At 42.5% G+C, this 21,794-nt stretch overlaps 2 protein-coding genes across 3 annotated transcripts in view; both read left to right on the top strand.

Annotated features, from left to right (window-relative positions):
- The first annotated feature begins 4,223 nt into the window (after window positions 1-4,223).
- Window positions 4,224-19,254, top strand: LOC104917639 (E3 ubiquitin-protein ligase RBBP6). 2 transcript variants are annotated; one of them, XM_019258348.2, is made up of 19 exons: window positions 4,224-4,792; window positions 5,933-6,035; window positions 7,369-7,414; window positions 10,092-10,136; window positions 10,265-10,347; window positions 10,573-10,666; window positions 10,876-11,015; window positions 12,077-12,249; window positions 12,513-12,616; window positions 12,703-12,855; window positions 13,102-13,253; window positions 13,463-13,565; window positions 13,660-13,726; window positions 13,811-13,853; window positions 13,943-14,272; window positions 14,504-14,647; window positions 14,772-16,721; window positions 17,208-17,313; window positions 17,551-19,254. In XM_019258348.2, the coding sequence occupies exons 1-19, from the start codon at window positions 4,627-4,629 to the stop codon at window positions 18,733-18,735; spliced, it is 5,187 nt and encodes a 1,728-aa protein (XP_019113893.2). In that variant the 5' UTR covers window positions 4,224-4,626; the 3' UTR covers window positions 18,736-19,254. The 2 variants fall into 2 exon arrangements, with proteins under 2 accessions (XP_019113893.2, XP_019113892.2); XM_019258347.2 differs by having other exon boundaries at window positions 10,873-11,015.
- Window positions 19,255-21,220: 1,966 nt separating this feature from the next.
- Window positions 21,221-21,794, top strand: part of LOC104917638 (trinucleotide repeat containing adaptor 6A) — a 56,295-nt gene continuing 55,721 nt past the window's right edge. Inside the window, exon 1 of the mRNA XM_027285478.1 lies at window positions 21,221-21,357. The gene's annotated coding sequence lies outside the window, so the exon portion shown is untranslated. The remainder of the gene's footprint in view (window positions 21,358-21,794) is intronic.

The following is a 21,794-nucleotide window of genomic DNA, read 5'->3' as shown; positions in this document are numbered from 1 at the left end:
GAGAGCAATGTCGTGAGTGTGTGTGTGTGAGTGTGTATGTGTGTGCGCGCCTTGAGTGGAGTAACACTACGACCATCTGCAATGTGAAAAAAAAAAAGCCTTGGAGCTGTGAACACTGCTGAAGCAGAAAGACAAGAAGGAGAGAGTGTAAAGGTGGAGGGGAGGGTGGATATTTTGGAAAATGCTGTAAAGCAACACAAAGCTGTGTCCTGACCAAGCGGCAACCTCTGTTGCTGGGAAATGAAGCCAATGCAGTGCTAAAAACTGCAATTCCTCAAGCGGCCACTTGAGACAGGCTGCAGAAGTGATTCAGTCTCCATAAGTCCCCATGTTAAAATGTCCAACTTCACAGCAGAAATAAACATGTTTACAGGCTGGTTCAGGCAATGGTTTTGGTCTCTATAGCTAATTTCCCCATTTATAATAACTGTAAAGGGGATTCTTTTTTTTTAACTTACCTGTTCAAATTTTATTATGGCTTAAAGTTACGCATAATTAAGTGTGGCTGCTTTGATTGACAGGTAAGTGCCGTTACGGATGGCTTATTCAAGCACCCAGGCATCATTTGGCCCGCCATAATGATTTGATCCACATCTTTGCCGATATTTAGATTAGCCGGAAGGCAGAAGAAGCAGTACAAGCAACAATGGCAGCTTCCAGTAGCACATATTTTTGGCTTTAAAACAGCACTTTGGAAACCTACGGGTGACCTAACTCCATTCTTTATACTGTCATTGGTCGTGACAGAAGAGATCCTGGTTGTGTCCAAGCTTTTTGCACTAGTTTGGCATTTAAACATGAACTACACTGTGGGAAAAACAGGTGTAGAAATGCCCAACAAGCTGTGAGAATGACAGCCAGTTGATGACAGTCAGTTACTTATCAGCCAGTCAGTCAACTTTGCATCAGATCAGGCCAACAGCAAAGGTGTTAGTTAGTACTCTTTTAGTCACCCAGTCCATCAATCAGAAGGTCCAGTCAGTTATATGCCTTATTATACATGTTAGTGGAGCTTATACATTGTATTGGAAGATTATTTCAAATAGCTAAATACTAAAAATTCTTATGTTGAATCAAAATTATGAGATCGAATATCAGAATTGTCAAACTTTCCACGCAACACTATAATATACTATAATAAACGCGTCATTTTCCATCCAGATTTCACACATACACACCCACACACACGTACACGCACATGAAGCTGAGGATATAATTGTTTCCCAGAAGCTCTTTGATGGCTGAGTCACTGAACATGTCCTGTATCATATCACGATAAGAAGAACATCAGTTTAAAGGCAGCAGCTGTTTCCCTTTCATCCTCTCTGCCTCTCTCTCCTTCTGCATCTCTCCATCCTCCCACTGCTTTCACAATGGTGTGCTAAGCCAGGGAAGATAGGGCAAATCCCTCCTCTGAGCAGAGCAGAGCAGGCAGGAGAGAGGAGAGAGGAGGCTGAGTGCAAAACACTTCCTCAAACACTCTTCTCTCATCTCTCCTTTCTCTGCCTCCATTTATCTGACTCCAACCAATCAGCTTGCCTCCCTGTGTGTGTGTGTTTGTTTGTGTGTGTCGTTACCACCAACCTGTAGTGATGACGTTAGAGAAGATTCCTGCTTCCTAAGCGCCTTTCTTTCCCGTCTTGTTTCATCACTTCTTGTCTCCGTCTCTTTGGTACTGAGGCGCGAGCCTGTGGTAAGCGAGTCGAGCCTAAGTCATATTTTTATTTGATGTGACAAATAAACCTTTAATGCATTAAAATATATACAAAGTGTGTTTTTATTTGCCTTTTGGTCGTGTCAGATGAGAAGATCCATACCATTATCGAGTCTGTACAGTAAATATGAAGCTACAGCAGCAAAAAGACTAGAAACAGCCCAGCTCCGGTTCTGGCACAACATCGGCTTTGCTCCCTGTCAGCATTCCCCCTGTGCCCCATGCCTGAAAACATCCTATTCCAGGTGGTTCAAAACTCCTGTGGTACAAACACTAACACTCTCCCGGTGCTCTGAGCTCACAGTCCAGCTAACAGACTGGGCTAACATTAACTACCAGCATCTATAGCTGGGAGTAGTTTACTTTACGGTCCATCAGGAAACTCCCTGGAGCAGCCTGAGGACATCAGAGGGAAAACCAGAAAACATTTCCTCCACAGAACATGATCCAGTTTCACCAAAATCAGTGAAATAGTTGCTGGTGTGTGACTTAGACTCAGTTGCATCCCCATTCCCTGTAGGCGAACACCTGGTTGGACAGGAGGAGTTAACGCACAGACTGTGTGTGCAGTGCAGTTAAATCAGACAGGGATTTATTTCAGTCAAGGACAATTAAGCATGTTTTACCATGACACACATCAGCATCATAAATGGTGCTTTGTCTCCCTCTAGTGGGACTTTGTGCCACACAAGCAGCAGGAATGCAGCAACAACTAAGTTAAATTTAAAAAGTGTGCATTCTGTAGCTTTTCTCATTAAAAAACAAGTCACTCTCTCTTCTTTTTTTTCTTGTCTTTCTTTCTGCTGTGATCCTAAATCTCAGTGAGCTTGGCTGCTTTGGAGTGTGACCCTCCCACTGGGACTACAAAACCCTCTTTTAAAAAGATATATATCAACTTATTAGATCTCCAACAGAAGAACTGGACCAGAGACAGAGGTTATTTAATCATTATAGGGTGTAAATCTGGTCCAGCCTGGTGTCCCCTGATCCCAAACAGGTGCACTGACTGCTCAGCGTGGAGGCAGGATGGTGCCTTCAGGTGCATGGGGAAAAACGTGTAAAAACGAGACTCTAAAATGGGTAGCTGTGTAGAGGCATAAAAATTGATGTGGGTTTTCACAAATATCAATGTAAGTGGTTGTACTTATGTCTACTTTTTTATTCATGTTGTACAAAATGAGGCTATATTTTCCAGTGTGTGTCTTCGTTCCTGTATTTTAAATAACTTGCATTGAGCTATTTTGTTACTTTATCTTCAAGTCAAACACAAAAACCTATGTGTTGTTAAAGGTCCAGTGTGTTTTTGATTTCAATCCCGCTTCATCCTCTCCTTGTAGGCATGAAGAAGAAACTACGGTGGCCATGAAATGTGCAGAAAATGTGAATATATAGAGCCAACCTTCATTTTGTCTGTATATACTGTAGAAACATGGCGATTCAACATGATGGACTCTGAAGAAGAGGACCCGCAGTGTCTGTAGATATAAAAGACTCATCCTTCAATTAAACTTATCTTCAGGCGATTACACACTAATGAAAGCATAGTTATGAATATTACATCCTGTAAATACAGCCCCCTAAATCTTATACACTGAACCTTTAAATAAAATATAAAATCAGATATCACTTATCGTTATCATGGTCACAGAGCCACAGCCAGTCCCAGCTGACGTTGGGCAGGGTACTCACCTATTCATTCGCAGGATGCTTTGAATCCAAAATTAATTCATTAATAGTGAAATTATTTTGCGATACCAAGAATCCAACTGATATTATAAAGTGTTTAAAAAATTAGGATGATACTGGGGATGTTTTAACTCGTATAGATAGTGTGTCTTTACCATGTCTTGCATACCTCCCTTATAGTTGGCCTCTGATTTACTGAGGTTGGCAGGTATCTAGTACAAGGACAGGAGAGACAGGCTATAGACAGGATATAAAACATAGTGCTCATTATTGAGCAGAAAAACAACTAAAGGAATGTTGTGATATTATCTGTATCAGTGGTGGAGGTGTCCGAGACAGCTCATTTTTGAACAATGTATAAGAACCTATTGACCTATCCCCAAATGGTGGAATGACCTACCTACGGCTACTAGAACAGCAACATCCCTTTCGACCTTTAAAAAACTTGTAAAAACCTTTCTGTTTCGAGAATGCTTCCCTGCCTAACAAAACTAACAAAAAAACAAGAAAACCTTTCTCAGCTTATGTCCTCCTCTGTAAGTCGCTTTGGATAAAATGTAATGTAATGTAATGATAGAGCTCCCTTTTGTGTGTTGCACTGTTAAACGCTCCTTCTTGTACAAGAATAATAAATCCAATTCAGTCCTCCTTATTCAAGGGTTCTTCTTTTTAAAAAAAAATCCCGTAACATAAAGAATTTAATTGATGATTTGAAGAAAAAAAAATTAAATTAGCCGTATGTAAATGTATGGATATTTTACTTTTTAAACACATTTATTGTCGTAGAGGGGATGACGCGTTTGCGGTCATAGCTCGGGAGCTGTGGCGTGCGGAGCGTCACGTGAACGCAGCATCAGATGCTGACGAGCCGTTGCTTGCGGAAACAGCTGGTGGTTTCTGTCAGTTTTTTTTTTTAGAGAGAGAGAGAGAGGCAACATTGGCAGGGATAAAAGTTTAAGAGAGAGTCGAAACGGACCGAGCACGCTTTGGTTTGAATCCCCGCTGCTGTTCCGCCGCACGCCGGGACATGTCAGCCCGTGAACGGCACTTTATCCGGTTAATTAACGAGCTAGCTCCGTAGACGCTGACGCAGCCGGCTGCTAACGCCGAGCTAACTTTGTACTCCCATAGCAACTACTGTCAGGTGTCAGGGCCTGTTTTTGTGACACCGCAGGAGCTGTGTTTTTTTTTTTTTATTCTTACCCCCTTTCAAGTTAAATTTCAGCATGACTCATGTTCATTATAAATTCTCCTCCAAACTCAGCTACGACACGGTGGTTTTTGACGGCCCGCACATCACGCTGGGGGATCTGAAGAGGCAGATCATGGGCAGGGAGAAGCTCCGAGCCGGGGACTGCGACCTGCAGATCACAAACGGACAAACCAAGGAAGGTAAGACATAATGTGTGATTTTAAAAAAAAAAAAAGAGTGTGTTTGAACTTTAGAAGTGAACACGTGGTCCAGGTTTGACAGCTGAGAGAGAGGCTGCGTCACCTCTTTGAGCCGAGGGGGGGTCCAGAAAAGTCAAACACTGACAAAAAGAGTGTAATGAATGGGGGCCACATTCCTGCTGCATTCACGCCTCATGCCCTTCATTAAACGGCCTCACTGTGGTGGATCAGCCGTGGCATGTAGAGAGCCCCAGTGTGAGATGTGTGGGATAAAAATAGCAAAGGTAGGGTGTGAGTACAGCCAAGTCATGAGTGTAAGATTTATGTCCAGCCTCACACACACACACACATGCAGGAAAAACATCAGTATAGGGATACATATTGGCTGTAATACAAGTAGGTAAAACATGGTGATCACACAAAAATCACCTTCGAGTGAGTCAGTATCCTGAAGATCATCATCATATGCTGACTAATGTTTCCCACCGCAAGAAAACACACATGTGCTGCAACCACTGTTATGTAAGAGTTCACAGATAAAATAATAAAGATCATATCATATGAACTGTGTCATTCAGTTTGAGGTTTTCAAAGTGTGTCAGTATTCTCCTTAACTTTTTAACTAGAGTGAATCCAGAGTAATTTAAGAGTGCTGACAGAGTTGTAACGTTAATATTCAGTCTTTATTGTAAATGTAAATAATCTGAAATGATCCACGAGCAATTACATTGATCTAAATCGATTAGTCAGGCAATAGAAAGTTAATTAGAAACTATTTTGATGATCTATTAATTGTTTTTGAAGAAAAAAAATACCAATAATTCACCCGGTGAGACTCTTCAGGTGTGACTGAGCCTTCCATTAAAATGAACCGAACATATTTCAGTATTTTATGACATGGTATAGACAATTAATCAAGAAAATAATCAACAGGTTGATCGATAATGAAAATAATCATGTGGACTTTGTTACTGTCCCAGAATCACTGTTCAAGACCGTAAACCTCACATGATTCCTCAATAACCCTGAAGATGATTTTCTGTATGACTGTAAATATTTACCCGTGTCTAAACTTTATTTTGTGTGATCTAATCCTACATTTTTTTTTAAACCCTCGCTTTCTCCATCCGTCCCTCTCAGAGTACACTGAAGATGACGGTCTGATCCCCAAAGGCTCCTCCGTCATCGTCAGGAGAATCCCGCTCATCGGAGCCAGGTCCAACACGAACAAGACCCGCAACATGTAAGTGTAACATGCAAAGTCCTCCACCCCGCCTACAAGCGCCTCCACCTGGCAACTACAAGTCTACATTTAACGGACTAAATTATTTTCTGACTTGTACAAATTTCATCTTACTAATATAAATGTGCAGGTTAACATAATATAGGAGGATTGTTTTTGCTTATCAGGATGGTTCTGAGCAGCAGCAGCATTAGCAGCACAACAGTAATGAAGAAAACCCAAGCTGTATTATCATACAGAGGCCTGTTTCTCTATGCTGACAGTCGACAGTTGATTAAACTTTGATTTTACATAACATTTGCATTATCAAATAGGTCACAGGAAAAAAAGGAGAGAGCAGAAGTGTAACTCCACGGTGACGTTCACAGGGATTACCTAAATATTAGTTGAGCTTAGGCAGGAGAGCCAGCAGTGGTGTGGGGGTTTTATGCATGGAAAGCAGGAAAAGACCTCACTGGAACAGAGCAGTGGTCAGGTGATTACCCCGTCAGCACCATGCAGACGGGTGGAGGGGAGTTAGGGCTGAAGAGAGGTGTAACAACGCCCTAAAGATTAAGACCAGAAAACTAACTCTCCACCCGCACAAGCAGGCTGACAGTGACTTAGCTTTAAACTTTGAGTAATTTTAAAAACATTTCACAATAAACTAAAGGAAAACAAAAAATAGCTGTGGGTGAATGTAACTAACATTTATGAGTCAGTTTTATTGTATTGCCTACGACTCCATGAACGAGGCCAGATGTTGAGGTTTTGATGCTACAGTGACTCAAATTTTAATGTCAGTCCTTCAGAAGAGTAAGTGCATCTCCCTCAAGTCACAATTTCCCATCAACACCCAACACATCATATTTTCCAGATAAACCACAAGAAAAGAAAGTGAATATTTCATATACTTTGACACACCACAGCCATATCTTTAAAGTTGAACTTGTTAAAAGCTAAAAAAGAAAAAAACATTATCAAGCTGACTTTATTGTAATACACAGATGCCAAACGAAAGAAGTTTAGGGGCATTCTGGGTTATGGAGGAAATCATACAGTCTCATAACTTAAGAGAACATCTGGTGTTGACATCCATAGCTGGGGTTTCAATGTGGCGGTGTGTTGTGGGCGCCTTCACATTGACTGCTTTAAAAACTGTCTAAACCACAACAATGCTGGTTTTCATTAAATGTGTGATTCACTTCTAAGATTGTCTTAACATTTATATTTTATACTTTCTTTTGTTGACATAAAAAAATCCTCTTAAATAAGCAAAAATATTGTAAACTTCAGCTCTAAATTTTTATCCCGGATGACTGGTTTAAATAATGATTTCCTTTTTGTGTTTCAGTGAGCGATCGGACGTCCAGCAGCACTCCTTCGGAGCCGCCAAAGCAGTACGTAACCAAACCCACTGCACTTCTTCTCCTGCAGCTCCACTAAACACACACACGGAAACATCAGTTGTGTGCTTTGTTAGATACAAACAAATGAGACCGCAATCTAAATCGCTGAAAGCCTTTATTTCCTCTATTGCAGTTTATGTTCCTGTCGCAAAGAGGAAGTTCAAGTCAGTACTAGTATTTGCTTTACAGGGCACTACTGCTCTGAGATAAAACCTTATTGTCCAGTGCTCTATTCTTAACCGTTAGGATAAAACATGTGTATATTCTCTCTAATAAAAGTTCTCAGCTGTTAATTTAACAAACGGCTGTGTTTATTGCTGAGGATCATTTAATATCTGTCTGTGGGTGGTGGGAGCTGCTCGGGTGGGTCAGACATTATCACGCAGGCCAGCTATTCACAGCTGATAAACCCAACTGTTGCTTTACTGCTGCTGATGGTCATATAAGTCCAATAATCTCTTATGCACGAGCTGCTGCAGCACTCACATCCTATCAGACGTCTTATAGCATTTATAGATCTATAAATTACCAGCTTCTTTTAATAACTGGGCAGTCTTTAAGTTACAATAAAGACATGTTTTTGTTTAGTGTATTGGATCTCATTCGATCCTCAGTTACGATTGAAGTCCATCATCCACAAAAGAACTGAATAAATGAATAATTTAGCATCAGGATCATCTAAAGCTACGGAGCACTCTGGTGAGTTTCTCTGAAACCGAGTTCAATTTCAGAATCTCAAATTCAGAAATGAATCTCTTAGAAGCATTTGAAATGAAAACTACACAAGAATACAGTGTCACCAGAACCTAATCAACCATCATTAATATTATTATTCAGGCTGGACTTACAGTGACTTAACTTTAATGTAGAAACAAAAGGCATAATGCCTCTCTTAAACCCTCGTATTAAACTGGTGCACCATTGTTCTTGCTGAATTCTCATAATAATATTTTGTTTATAATCCTGTAAATTAACTCAAACTCATTAAAAAAAAAAAAACGTTTCCTTGCTGCAGTTTGAATTGGCGTTCCCTGACCTGACCTGACTCTGTTTCTGGTTTCTCAGTAGGTAAAGTGTCTGCCACTCTTCTTAGTACTTTGAGTCTGTTGGACCACACACGTTTTATTTTTTTATTTTGTGTTTTATAACCAATAAAGTCGTTTGTATGAATCTGTCTTATGTATTGATTATGTGTTTGACTTTTTGGAGACTGTCATTGTTGGACATTTTCTGATCGTTGGTGTCCACATATTCCCTTTGCATGAAAGACAACTGGAGCTGAAAGATAATAAGACACATACTGAAGTCTTATATTAGACATTGTGCAAGCTTAAAGAGGAACTCCATTGAATTTCCTTTGAGTGTTGCTCAATCAAGAAGTTGGGGTACTCAAAAAATACAAGCTAAGCAGCAGAGGCAAAATTATCCAAAAACAAGGAGTCCTACATTTCCCATAATGTAACTCAATACCTTCTTTATTAAAGCCAGCTATGAAGATCTGGTATAATTTGGGAGCGATGGGGGGGTAAGGTGACAACTTTAAATTTAAAGTGTTGATACATGTCAATGTTTGAATATTTGAATTTTCATAAGGTTTCAAAAATACACTGAATATAAAGATAAGTGGTAACAATACTTGACCCTGATTGGCTCACGACAACATTTAAAATAACTTAACATCCTGATTAAAATGTAAACATAGCAAAGTTGACGGATTGGAAGAGAAAAAAAGTTGAGAACACTGCAACTTTGACAAACTTTGTAATTGATCAACTTCTATCTCTGATCATACGTGGACTGTATGTTCTGTACATGTATGAAAAAAAAAAGTCTACAGCCATGTGCTTTGAGCTAAATGCTGATGTCAGCATGCTCACAATGACAACGTGAAATTTTGCCCTGATGGTGGTGTTTAATGAAAAATAAGTGGATCACCATCGTGATCATGATTCATCCTGAGCAGAATCAGTCCAAAAGATGAATGTCAAATGTCATTGGGATTCTTTATCTGGGCACCATGGATGTTGGTACAACATTTCATAGCAATCCATCCAATATTTGTTAAGATATTTCTGTCAGGTCCAGACCAACATCCATGGCTAGCAACAGAGTCCTCATCTGTCACGTACATTGATTCTGCTTTAATCTATTCAAGAACAAACCAAGAACATGTGCTCAGAAACAAGAAAGAACCAAGGTGATAGGAGGAACTGAGGTAGACGTAGATATAAGAGAAAAGATGTTTTCTTTTTTTATCCAGGAAAAATGTTGGGCCTGACTGGTGAATTGTCCCAGGGAGTATTATGTTGTTGGCATCTTCATTTTCCGTGTAGCAAATTCGCAGGGATGAGAAGTGAGTTGGCAGGAGGTGCTGAGGCAGTAATCCCGGGATGAGAAGAGACATTTATTATCCACTCTGTATGAAAATCACGGCTGGATGCTGCTGTAAATTGTAGCTCAGCTCAAAAGGTTATAAAAGTGAACATTTGACAGCAGTTGCTCCAATGCTACGTAGAAAAATCACCAATGTTACCGGGCATAAAGCGTCAGGACAAGTTCAAAGTCAAAATTTTTTTTTTTAATGAAGCGTGTGTGAGCTCTCAATCTCCTCCCAAGACACAGAACCTGAGGCTCTCCGTGAAACTGATGTTGTGTTTAATTCTAACAGATGGATGACCAGGATTCTTCAGGAACCTTACCCCTTTTCTCAAAGGTATACTCACTTAGATACTTATTCAGTTTGTACATATTTGTCCCGGGTCATGTGAGTCACTGATCCTCATTTTTAAACCTGCCATCTCTGGGTGTGTTGCTCACATACATTCGTGTATGTACATGCAGATGGCCAACCTGGCTGATGCGGATGTGTCAGAAGAGGATAAGCTCAAAGTGATCCTAAATCAGAACACCTACGACTCTGTGAAGTGAGTCACCTCTGTAATGGTTTCAAATCCCCTGCTCCATCCTTATTTCTGTCTCCTTTAGCACTGCTCTCCACCCTTTTCTTAAATTCTGTCCATGTTCTGTCTCACTTTTTCTCCCTTGTCTTAAATTACATTGATCCATCTTCACTCCATACTCCACCCTAAATTTTTCTTTATTTTCTGGCTTTTCTATAATTTTCTTTCTTCGTCTCTCTCTTTCTGTAGTTACAAGAAGTTTGGTACTGCTCTACCAGCAAACTACACCTGTTATCGCTGTGGAAATACCGGACACCACATCAGGAACTGTCCCACCAGTGGGGTAAGGGCAGGACATGTGAGACAGAAGAAAATGATTTGATTACTGTGCGTCTCCACATTTCTGCATTAAGCACTAGTGTGTGTGTGTGTGTGTGTGTGTGTGTGTGTGTGTGTGTGTGTGTGTGTGTGTGTGTGTGTGTGTGTGTGTGTGTGTGTGTTCAAGCGTTGGCCTAGCATTAAATGTCGATTCATGTGTGTACTTGACAGCAGGACAAAAATTTCGAGGCCCCTCCGAGATTAAAGAAAAGCACGGGCATCCCTCGTTCCTTCATGGTGGAAGTGGACGATCCCAACATAAAGGGAGCCATGCTGACCAACTGTGGACATTATGCGATTCCTGCCATACACGCGTGAGACAAAAGAGTCAATGTTTGTGTGTCTTTTGTTTTAAAGGAGCAGTTTTGAAATACACTTATCACTTTCTTGCCAAAAGTCGGAGGAAAAGATTGATACCACTCTCATGTTTGTCCATTAAATTTAAGGCAATGGCCAGCAGGCTGTAAGAGCATAAACCGCTCGCCAGGCCCCTCTAAAACTCACGAATTAACCTCATTTCCAATGACAGTATAAAGAATGGCCAAGCAACCTGTCAATCAAAGCGTCCACACTGATTAACAATTAATGCATAACTTTAAGCCTTAATATAACTTGAACAGGTGAGTTCTATAAAAATTCATCCTCAGTACAGTTGTCATGAACATGGAATCATGTTTACTTCTCCTGTGAAGTTTGACATTTTAACATGGGGCCTTATGGAGATTGACTTGTTCTGGAGCCAGCTCCAAGTGGACGTTTGAGGAACTGCAGTTTTTGGCACTTCCACATTGACTTCACTTCACGGCCATGGTTGGAGGTTGTTGCTTGCTCTTTTCCAGCCTTTACGTTAAGCTAAGCTAAGCTAACCAGCTGCTTACTAGTATAGACATGAGAGTGGTCTTCTTATGTAACTGAGAAGAATTGATAAATATATTTGCCAAATTGTGGCAAACTATTCCTTTTAAAGATTATATCCAGGGTGCAAAAAAGTTAGATACTTGTGTTTTCTTCCCACCTGAAAGTACTAAAGGCACCAGAGATATTAGAAATTGCCACTTTCCAAGATACCCTGTTCCCTTTTCAATTTTTTGAGTTATGTAATATTGCACTCATTTTAAGACCCTAAGAGTAACTGATGCAAGAAAAAAGTAATTATGCTGAGTCAAAGGCAACCGGTTCACTGGTTTGCTGCTTCACCCGCCGAGGCCTCTTGGATGACTGCCGAAATCCTGGATAGCTGAATTATCATAGGCACATTTATCAAGACGACTCCTTCACATAAAATGTCACAGGTTCAATTCCAGCAGCTGGCACGAAAACAACAGCCTCACCCTTTTAAAGTCACTCTGGTATGGGAACTGTTGTCTGTTCACAGTAAGGCGTATGCCATTGGCAAGAAGGAGAAGCCTCCATTCGTTCCTCAGGAGCAGCCAAAGACAGAAGAGAAGGAGGAACCGATACCGGACGAACTCGTCTGTTTGATCTGTCATGACCTACTGAGTGACGCTGTGGTCATACCCTGCTGCGGAAACAGCTACTGTGACGACTGTGAGTGTCTGCTACACACACGCGAACACACACACACACACACGTATGTACACTACAATTTCTCTAAAAGTGCAGGTGATGTTTCTGCTTTGCGTTACTTGGTTACTTTCAAAATAAAAGAACCAGTTTAACTGCACTCAGAATATCAAATATTTAAAGAATTATATGTGCTGAAACACATGTTAATGTTAGCATATGTAAAGGCACTGTGGTTGTTCTTCAGTCTGATATTGACATTTCCACTGTCTTTATCCTCTGCTCAGGTATTCGCACCACCTTGCTGGATTCAGAGGAACACGTCTGCCCCACTTGTAACCAATCCGATGTCTCACCTGATAACCTGATAGCCAATAAATTTCTCCGACAGGTGAATTGACAGACGAATATATATCAGTGTTAGAACTGGAGGTGAATATAGAGGAGTGACTTGTTTTTCTTGTTCTCCCACCACAGGCTGTGAACACGTTTAAGAAAGAGCAAAGTGGAATGTGTGGTACATCCCAATCCCAAAATCCAACCCAGACGTCGAGCCCTGTCCCCACCCCGCCGCCTCTCATTACGCAGAGCCAAACTCAGAAACTTTACCAGTCCAGCCACAGCCAGCAGGTGAGCCTCATAATGATGTGTTTCATCCAGCACAGTGCCTGCGTGAGTCAGGAGCAGAATAATTACTGTTTTCTTTACACAATCGGATGTTTGTCAGGCCTCAGTGTGATAGTACTCTTGTTAAAACCATTGAAACAATATACTGCATATTTAAACTAATTATGTAGATATTTGATGCCATTTTGTTTATTATTAAGTCGTTGCTGAGAATTTGCCCTATGTTCTCTTGTTGCGTCCCTTCTTTAGGACCCTCTTGTGCCGCGCTCACAGGCTGCAGACACGCCGTCATCATCTCAGGTGTGTGGAGATCCTCCCACATCAACCGACCCCGACCCTGCTTCCAACACGCCGAGCACGTCCCTCCAGCCCACGCAGAGCCACCTGGACATATTCGACAAGTAAAGTCACTTAGGGATGCAGTGTGAAGTTTTTTAAAGTTGTTATCCTCTTCTGAGAGTTTGCTTCTGTGGGTACAGCCGCCAAGTACGCACAGAAGTTGAACATTTGGCGCGATGTCTGATCAAACACAGCACCGTGGATTCGAGATTGATCGACTTGCAGACAGTCGCACTGATGTGGATTTTTGGTGTATCTTCTGTTTACTCAGAGAGGCTGAAGAGAAGACGCATGATGACTCAGCGGCTGCTGCACCTTCTGTACCGGTTTCACACAAAGACCCCGCTGCTGCTCCATCACAGCTGATACCACTGGTGAGGACACACACACTGATACACACACACACTGACACAGACACACTGAATCCATCCAAAGTTTCTCTGTATGAAATCTGTGTTGTTTGCTCAGGTTAACCACGCTCCAGAGGTCGAGCAGCCCCAGACAGTCAGTGTGAATCTACAGCAGGCCTCCACAGGTGAGCTACTTAAGAAGCTGCATCTCTTCCTGTTTATTCTTTATAGTTTAGGATATTGTAAAACCATTTTCCCTAAATCCACAGGTCCACCTCCAGGACTCTCTGGACCCTCAAAATGCTGGGAGAGGTCAGTGAAGTGTGTGTGTGTTTACGTACTAGTCTGTTTTTTCTCTACCCACCAATTTTTAAGCCTCTTTCCTCCTCTCTCCTGCACAGCTCCACTTCCTCCTCTTCAAGCTGTCCCACCAGAAGCTGGAGTGAATCCTTCAACACCCAGCAGCTTCCTCCCTCCTCCACCTCTTCTTCCTCTTCATATCCAGCAGTTCCTCCACCTCTCTTCCCCTCCCCCCTTTTCCACACATTCCTCGCCGCTCAGCAGCCTCTCAACAGTTACCACCCTGGGTACCCACCTGCCACGCCTGTCTGGACACTCCCCACCCCCCAGGGTGCTCCCATCCCCTCCCTCTGCTCCTCTACCGCCGCATCCCCGATCCCCGCCCTTATCCCCAAGGAGTGGTACATGCATCAGAGAAATAAGAAGGAGAGGTAAAAATATTAAATAATTGCCAGCTGTTTTATCCTTTTTAAAATCGTCTTTACTTTAATAGCAGACAAGAAAATAAACTTTAAAGTGACCTTATTGAAACATGCAGATTCTGTTTATAAGGAGATTTCTTTGGCTGATTTCTGCAGAGTAGTCTGAGGACAATATACTGATGATAATAATATGACAAATAGACCTCCCCTGAGTTGCTACCTTCTCTCTTTGCCACTCAGGTCACCTCACAGAGGATCTGCCTACAGACGTTCCTCCTCACGGTCTAATTCAAAGTCGTCAAAGTCCAAATCTTCTCGCTCCTACTCTCGCTCTTCAAGCAGGTCCAGATCCCGTTCCCGGTCCAGGTCCCAAAGCAGATCAAGGTATGTTTGGAGTGTTTGTTCTATTTTTTTTTTTACCATAAAATGATTCTTACAAGATCTTACATTTATTGTGTTACAAAATATAAAGAAATATATGAAATATTTCCTCTTTTTTTCCCCCCAGGCCCCACTCACCTTACTCCCATCACAGAGACCTCCACTCCCGCTCTCATTCCTCCCACTCTTATAGCTATGGTTACAAACGTTCTCCTACGCCGTCCTCGTCATCCTCACCTCGAGTGCCTTACCCTTCCAGGTCCAAGTCATCATCGGATCGTCGCAAAACCAGCCATCACGGTCGGCATCACCATAAGAAATCTGCTTTGAGTGGCCACAGCTCCAGGAAGCAAGGGGAATGCTCCCAGGCAGGAGGCCCAGGGGGGAGTTCAACCAGTCACCCAAACAGTCAGGAGATGGACAGAGAGCGTTACTTGCAGTGGGAAAGGGACTACAAAGAGTGGTATGGGAAATATTTCAACAGCTATGTCAGCCACTTTCACCAGCTGCCTCCTCCCCTCCTCAGTCTTCCTCCCACTCCTCATCCTCAATGGGGGGACAGGGATGGAAGCAGAAAACACTCACAGGACCGACTTCAAGGTAGACGCTCTGCACGGATGGACGGGCACTCACCTCCATCGCAGTCATCCAGTGACAGCCGGTCTCCTCCATCTCAGTCTTCAAGTGACAGCCGCTCCACGCCATCTCAGTCGTCTAGCAAGAGTCGCTCCTCTCCGTCTCATTCGTCAAATGACAGCCGCTCACCTCCCTATAAGTCGTCCAGCGACAGTCGCTCCACTCCGTCTGAAGACAAAGCTAAGCCGAGGGCCCATCAGCAGAAGTGCTCCGAGAAGTACAGCCGCCCGCCAATCGCACTTACAAAGAGCAGTACGCAAGCAGAGCGGCAGGAAAGAGGTAACGACGACAAGCAGCTAATCGCTAAGAATTTGAAGAGCTCCGGCACCTTAAAACACGAGCAAAAGAGCGTGAAGAAACACAAGGAAGGGAGAGGAGAGGAGTCTTCTTCCCCTGATGTTGCAGACTCAGCGGATGACTACAGAAAGGACAAGAGGAGGCATAAGACCTCAGTACAGGACAAAGTCACTGCCAATGAAGCCTCAGAATCAGTTCAACCACTCATGAAACCAGATAAGCATTTGGATAAAGAGAAAGGGTGGAGAAGAGGCAAATATTCAGGCTCCAGGCAAGATGTGGAGAGACGGCATAAAGAAAAATCCAGCAAAGGTGCAGAGAGGGCGTATACAGACAGATACAGACACCGTGGAGGCGGCAAAGATGCTGACTCAAGATCAGAGAAAAACCGAAAAAGAAAAGGAGAGGACGTGGAGAGGAGTTTTGTTCAGGCTAAAAGCAGCAGATGCCTGAAAACAAAACTTGAAGAGGTCCCTAAAATCCGCAAGAGTGAATCCCCGAAACCGTTCAACAAAAAGACGCAAAAGACAGAGAAGAAAAAGGAGAGCAAGTCATGGCCTCTGACAGAGAGAGACATCTGGGAGGGAGGGATGAAGGTGAAACCACAGAAGAAAATAAGCATCAACATCAACCTGGATATGAAGAGGAAGGAAGAGAACACTGAAAAACAGGACGCGTCTTATTTAGAGAGCATCTCAGGAAAAACAACGGAAGACATGGAACCCAGCAGAGACCAGAAAGATGTGTCTGAGGAAAAAATAAAACCAGATGATGGCGAGACCAGACCAGTATGGAAGACCATCACAGATGATAAGAGAGAGGTGTGGGAGAAAGTTTCAGGAGAGAGGAAGAAAGAGGACAAATTAGAGGAGGACTTTGACTTATGGCGTTGTGCCTTCAAAGGAGTGGAGGAGGAGAAGAAGGAGAGCCAAATACAGTGGGAGGAACAAGACTGGATGAAGGTGACAAATAATGAGAAGAAGACGGCGGAGGGAGGAAGCACAGGGAAGGAAAAAAGGGAGTCGAAGCCAAAGGGGGGAGTGATGGAGGGAGTGATGGGGGAAGATGAAGGCACGACAAGGTCACAGAGGAGCAGAAATGAGAGCCACCATGATGGACTAAACATCACGGTGGACGATGGCAGGTCAGAATATTACTTTATTTTATTTTTACTTTATCTTCTTCCATTTCACCGTGCAACATTTCAAACTGACCCGCTGTCAAAAAAAAGCAGAAAATGTCCTTTATTTTGTTTTGAAGACACTTTTTCGCTAAACAATCATTGCACTGGATCACAATAAATGCTTTTAATGTGAACTAGCAGTAGTAGGAACCTTTCAGGTTGCATTAACAGTAATTTAAAGGAGCAGTGTGTAGGATTTAGCAGCATCAACAATGTAGTTGCTGATTGCAGCCGCCCTGCTTCACACTCCTTTTAGCAGGAGGAGAAACTACGGTGGCAAGAACCTCGTCTGAAATGTGTAGTCCATTCTGGGCTACTGAAGAAACATGGCGGTTTAGTTCTTTCTAAACAGATTCCTCACAACTGTCAATTAACAGATTCAGTTTCTGCCTCTTTTTTGTTTAGTAGAGATATAAACTGACTTTTATTTGTGTTTGTTAAATGCAGCAGCTACGAGGATCGTCGGCAGGAGAGGAAGATGGTGGTGAAAACTCTGGAGGAGTACACCCACAACAGAGCTGCAGACAGACAGGGCGAGCTCGTGCTCATACAGGTGTGTCCATGAGAGCAGCCTGCATGGAGCGGAGGAGTCACATCATACCTACTCTAAATAAAATAAAACGTTTGCATGATATAAATAGCTATAATTTTTTTGAGTTTTCTAAGATTTCTATGAACTTTGTTGAACAGCCGGATGCTTTGTTTTGTTCTAGAGGTGCATGAGTCAAGAGATGCTACAGCACTCAGAAAGTGCTTTTTGTCTCAGTCACGCCTTCACTCTCTGTCCCAGGTCCCTCGATCCAAATGGGAGAAGGAAGAGTCTGATGCAGAAGAGCGGGGTGAGGAAGAGATCAAAGTTCAGTCGGATGCTCTTGCAGCCTTTCCGCCGTTAGCAGAGACACCAACCGAGAGGGAAACAGAGGAAGAGCATGAAGATCGGAGACATAAAGGAATAGAAAAAGATATAGTCAGAGCAGTGGAGAGAGAGAAAAACTCCACTTTGTCCAGCTCACACAGAAGTATGGCTCCCTCTAGTGGCAAAGACAAACCTGGCAGCACCTTATCTAGTGAGAGGATGGAGATGGAGAGACCGAGGGACGGAGAGAGAGGGAGGGAGAGTGAGAGACCGAGGGAGAGGCCGAAAGAGAGCAGAAGATCAAAAGAGAGAGAGAGGACAAGGATGGAAGTGAAAGGGAAAGACAGGGGGAGAGAGAAGGGGCACAAGAGGAACCTCCCTTCCTCCTCCTCTTACTCCCACACTTATCCGACGTCACTTGACACAGAGAGGAGAGACAGGCAGCGAGGGGACGACCAGGGTAGCAACAAGAGTTCTTACTCTCTGGGTGGGAAATCCATCAGTAGCAGAAGCCAGGAAAGCAGCACATTAAGCAGAGCTGCCGAAGTGTCCGATCCAAATGCACACAAAACATATAGAGACACGTTCCTGGATTTGAAATTTAGTGAAGACCTTCCACACCACTACCACCAAGACAGGCCAGCACGGACTCACTGCTCCCCACCTTCTCTCTCACACAGCCAGGGTAAGGAGAGAGACCCGCTCCCCTATGAATCCTCTGGAGGGTCAGAGCTCAGCAAGCACAGAGCGAGCAGTCCTGCTCGGGAGTTAACGCAGAACATAAGTAGAAATGTGGGCAAGGTAGAAATGGTTGAGTGGAAGCGACAGACCAGGTGGGAGGAAAGTGGAGAGCTGGAGGAAGGGGAGCGACCCAGCAGCAACAGCATCAGTTCATCGGCGAGTCATGAGAGCAGCAGCAGCGGCGACGACGACATGAGGAAAGAGTGGAAGAAGAAGCACAAAAAGGAGAAGAGACAAGCTGCCCCTGAGCCGCTGGAGGAAGGGGAGCTGAAGAAACACAAGAAGAAGAAATCAAGGAAAAGCAGAGGTGACAGGGAGGAGGAGGAGAGTGAAGGAGAGGTGGAGGATGCAAAGCTCTGCGCACTTATGTTATTTTGACTGTTACGAAAAGAAAAGAAAAAAAAAAGATGTACTTGAATGTTTTTCCCTTCTCTGTCCGAAAAGTGCCTGGATTTATTTTCTTTGACTTAAATTATAATTTTTCCCAGGAAACTTTTTGTATCACCTTATATAAAATATGCATCATCCAAAACAAAAGTGAACAAATTGTGAAGGAAAAGCACTTTATACTATATAGAAGAAAATTAATGTGAATGAAAACAAATGTGAAACCTTGAATTACTTGAGGGTCAAGGGACTTGCACAGCCTCACATCTTGCTCAGGACTGCCACAAACTATGGTTTATGTACTGACCTAACATGTTCCAGCTTGCATTACGTAAATCTTGACAACACGTTGGTCTATTAATTTCATTTGCTTCACTCAGGAGCACACGGAGGATTACTGAATTACTGAGTTTGTGATTCATTTAAAACATATACTGTGAATATTTATGATTTGAACCTCTGTGTTGTATTTAGTTTTTCTTTTTAATTTTGTAAATGTTTGATTTAAAATCAGCTGTTGGATGGATTAAAAAAAATAAGTGGAGGAAAGTTTAGTTTTTCCTGTTTTGAAGGAAATAAATGAAACACCCATGAAATTCTGTCTGTTTTCTGTCTGGATCACTTGACTTTCACGACACGTTAGCAAGTAACATCTTTGATTTCAGAAAAAAAACAAAGATGTTAAGTGACTTGGTCATATAAAGAAATGTGTGTAACAGTATTTTATTGGGCAACTGAATTGGATGTTTAACTTAGAAGTATGTGTATCTTTAGTCATGTTAGTGGTTTGGTTCAAATTCACATATGTTAGCACGCTACCACCCTAAACTTAGATTCTTGTTTTATACAGTCATTGATTCTCACCCACCAACTTTATTAAATCCACAAAAACATGTTCGCAAGCTGACGTGTGCAAAGTGTTTGTGAGTATAAATGAATGTAGAGCATGTAGCACAACAAAAAATAAATTTAACAGATTTAAATTATGTTGGTGATACACTGACTTGCAATCAGGTGAATGGTGTCACTATCATCTATCAATGTAACTTTGATATGGTGATATGGAGCAGAGCTAGTGTCGTGCCAGAACCGGAGCTGGGCAAGCAGCCTCTATGGACATAACAGAGGCGAAAGGACCAAAGATAACGTTAATGGAAGAAGCTAAGAAGAGAAAAGGAGAGAGTGACCGAGCAAGAGTAAATCTGGGACTGACTTTCAGTCGTTGGTGAGAGCTTGGTGAAATGAAAGACAGACGCCGAGCTGGGCTGACTGCTGTTGGACTAGTAAGTAATATCAGCTGGCTGCTAGGTCTTGTGTTGTTGATGTTTGGCTCTTAGACGTCGCCTCACTAGTTTTTGATCACTCACACACTGAAACTCGGAGTGTACAAAATTCTACATAATGTTAAATTCAAGGTATACTTATATTTTAAGCATAATTTTGAGAGACATTGATCAGGTAATAGAGGCTAACCATATACTGTATACATGCACACCTCTCCTTAACACCTGTGCTATATGTTGAGTTTCTTTCCTACATAATTTACATGTGTGGTTTAGATTAAAATGTCTATCAGTGCGATAAAACCAGTCTTTCATTAAATGGGGTAGTGAATAATATAAATGCCTCTGCAGTCTCATAATCTAAAGAGGTATATTCATATTACTTACTAATCAGCTCCTGGTACTCCTTCCTCTCCATCTCAAGTTGTTGCTGATAGGCAGATCTTCTCTCCTGCAGATGATCATTAAGCTTCAGTTTCTCTCTTCCTGGACCTTGTTTGTTAAATACTCCACCTGCTTCCACAGAGACTTATTCTCATTCGATGTGGTGGAGAGCTCCTTAACCTTTACTTCTGACAGACGATGTGCTGTTCCACACTTTGGAAGTGCCTGAAGACTTTGAGTCTCGCTTTCTGTCTCACAGTTGATCGGCTTCCTGCCCGCTCGTCGTAGTTTCAGGGATGAAGGATTCTTAAAGTCATCGATGGGCAGTTTTGTCTTTGTGCAACTTGTTGAAAGGTCTGAAGTGAAGAGATTTTGCTAAATATGAAGTGAGAGCCAGGAGAGAGCTGGACAGTTTTTTGAGAGGTTTTGTACCAAACTATCCTGTCACTTTGCCTGAGTATCATGGCTGCATATTAGGATTTCCTGGCATCTAGCGGTGGTGTCTCAGATTGTGACCTGCAAATGCATGGAAAACACAAAACATCCTATCTAGAATCAGTGTTTAGTTTGTCCCTCCTGGGCTACTGTAGGAAAATGGCAGTCTAACATGGCGGACTCCATGAAAGAGGACCTGTGGCATCTGGAGAGGCTCATCTTAAGGTAACAAAAACATAACAATTCTTATTTTCAGGTGATTATACACTAATGAAAAGACACTTAACTACATATTCTATTCTGTTTCTGCCATATTCTGTAAACAGATCACAGAGTGAATGCTCCCTGGAGTAACACGCCATCATCTCCGTGCTCATCCTCATCTTTGCCCCCCTGCTTGTCGTCATCTCTCCATTTCCTCTTTGCCCACCCAGCTGTAAGCTTCCCATCCAGAGATTGAACACAACAACAACTCCCCTCCACTCATCTGGTCTGCCCGCCTACATCCCAGGTAAGGATGATCATGCTGAATGCAAGAAATATATATTTTAAGGGGAGTGGGAGGGCATTTGTTTATTTCCTGAACATTAAAAATCACTAAAACGTAAATGAAGACATCAAACAAACACGGTGAACCCCGAACAAAGACATCCAGCTTTCAGACAGGTTGGTGGCTGTTTGCCTTGTTAGGGTTTTTGTTTGTGCAGGAGGTGGGAAGCTGTTGAAATAAATTTGAAAGACGTGTTCAATATGCCTGCTGTCTGTGTGTGTGTGTGTGTGTGTGTGTGTGTGTGTGTGTGTGTGTGTGTGTGTGTGTGTGTGTGAAAGTTGACGCTTGAAGTGCATCCAAGCTTTTCTTGCTTCATTAACTCACTACAAGGAAGACATGGCAGAGATCCAGCATCTCTGTCTCTCTTTCTGTCTCTTCTCTGTTTTGCCGTTGTGACT

The sequence above is a fragment of the Larimichthys crocea genome, chromosome XII (assembly GCF_000972845.2).
Source record: "Larimichthys crocea isolate SSNF chromosome XII, L_crocea_2.0, whole genome shotgun sequence".
Taxonomy (NCBI): Eukaryota; Metazoa; Chordata; class Actinopteri; family Sciaenidae; genus Larimichthys; species Larimichthys crocea.
This window is presented reverse-complemented; position numbering and strand designations above follow the sequence as displayed.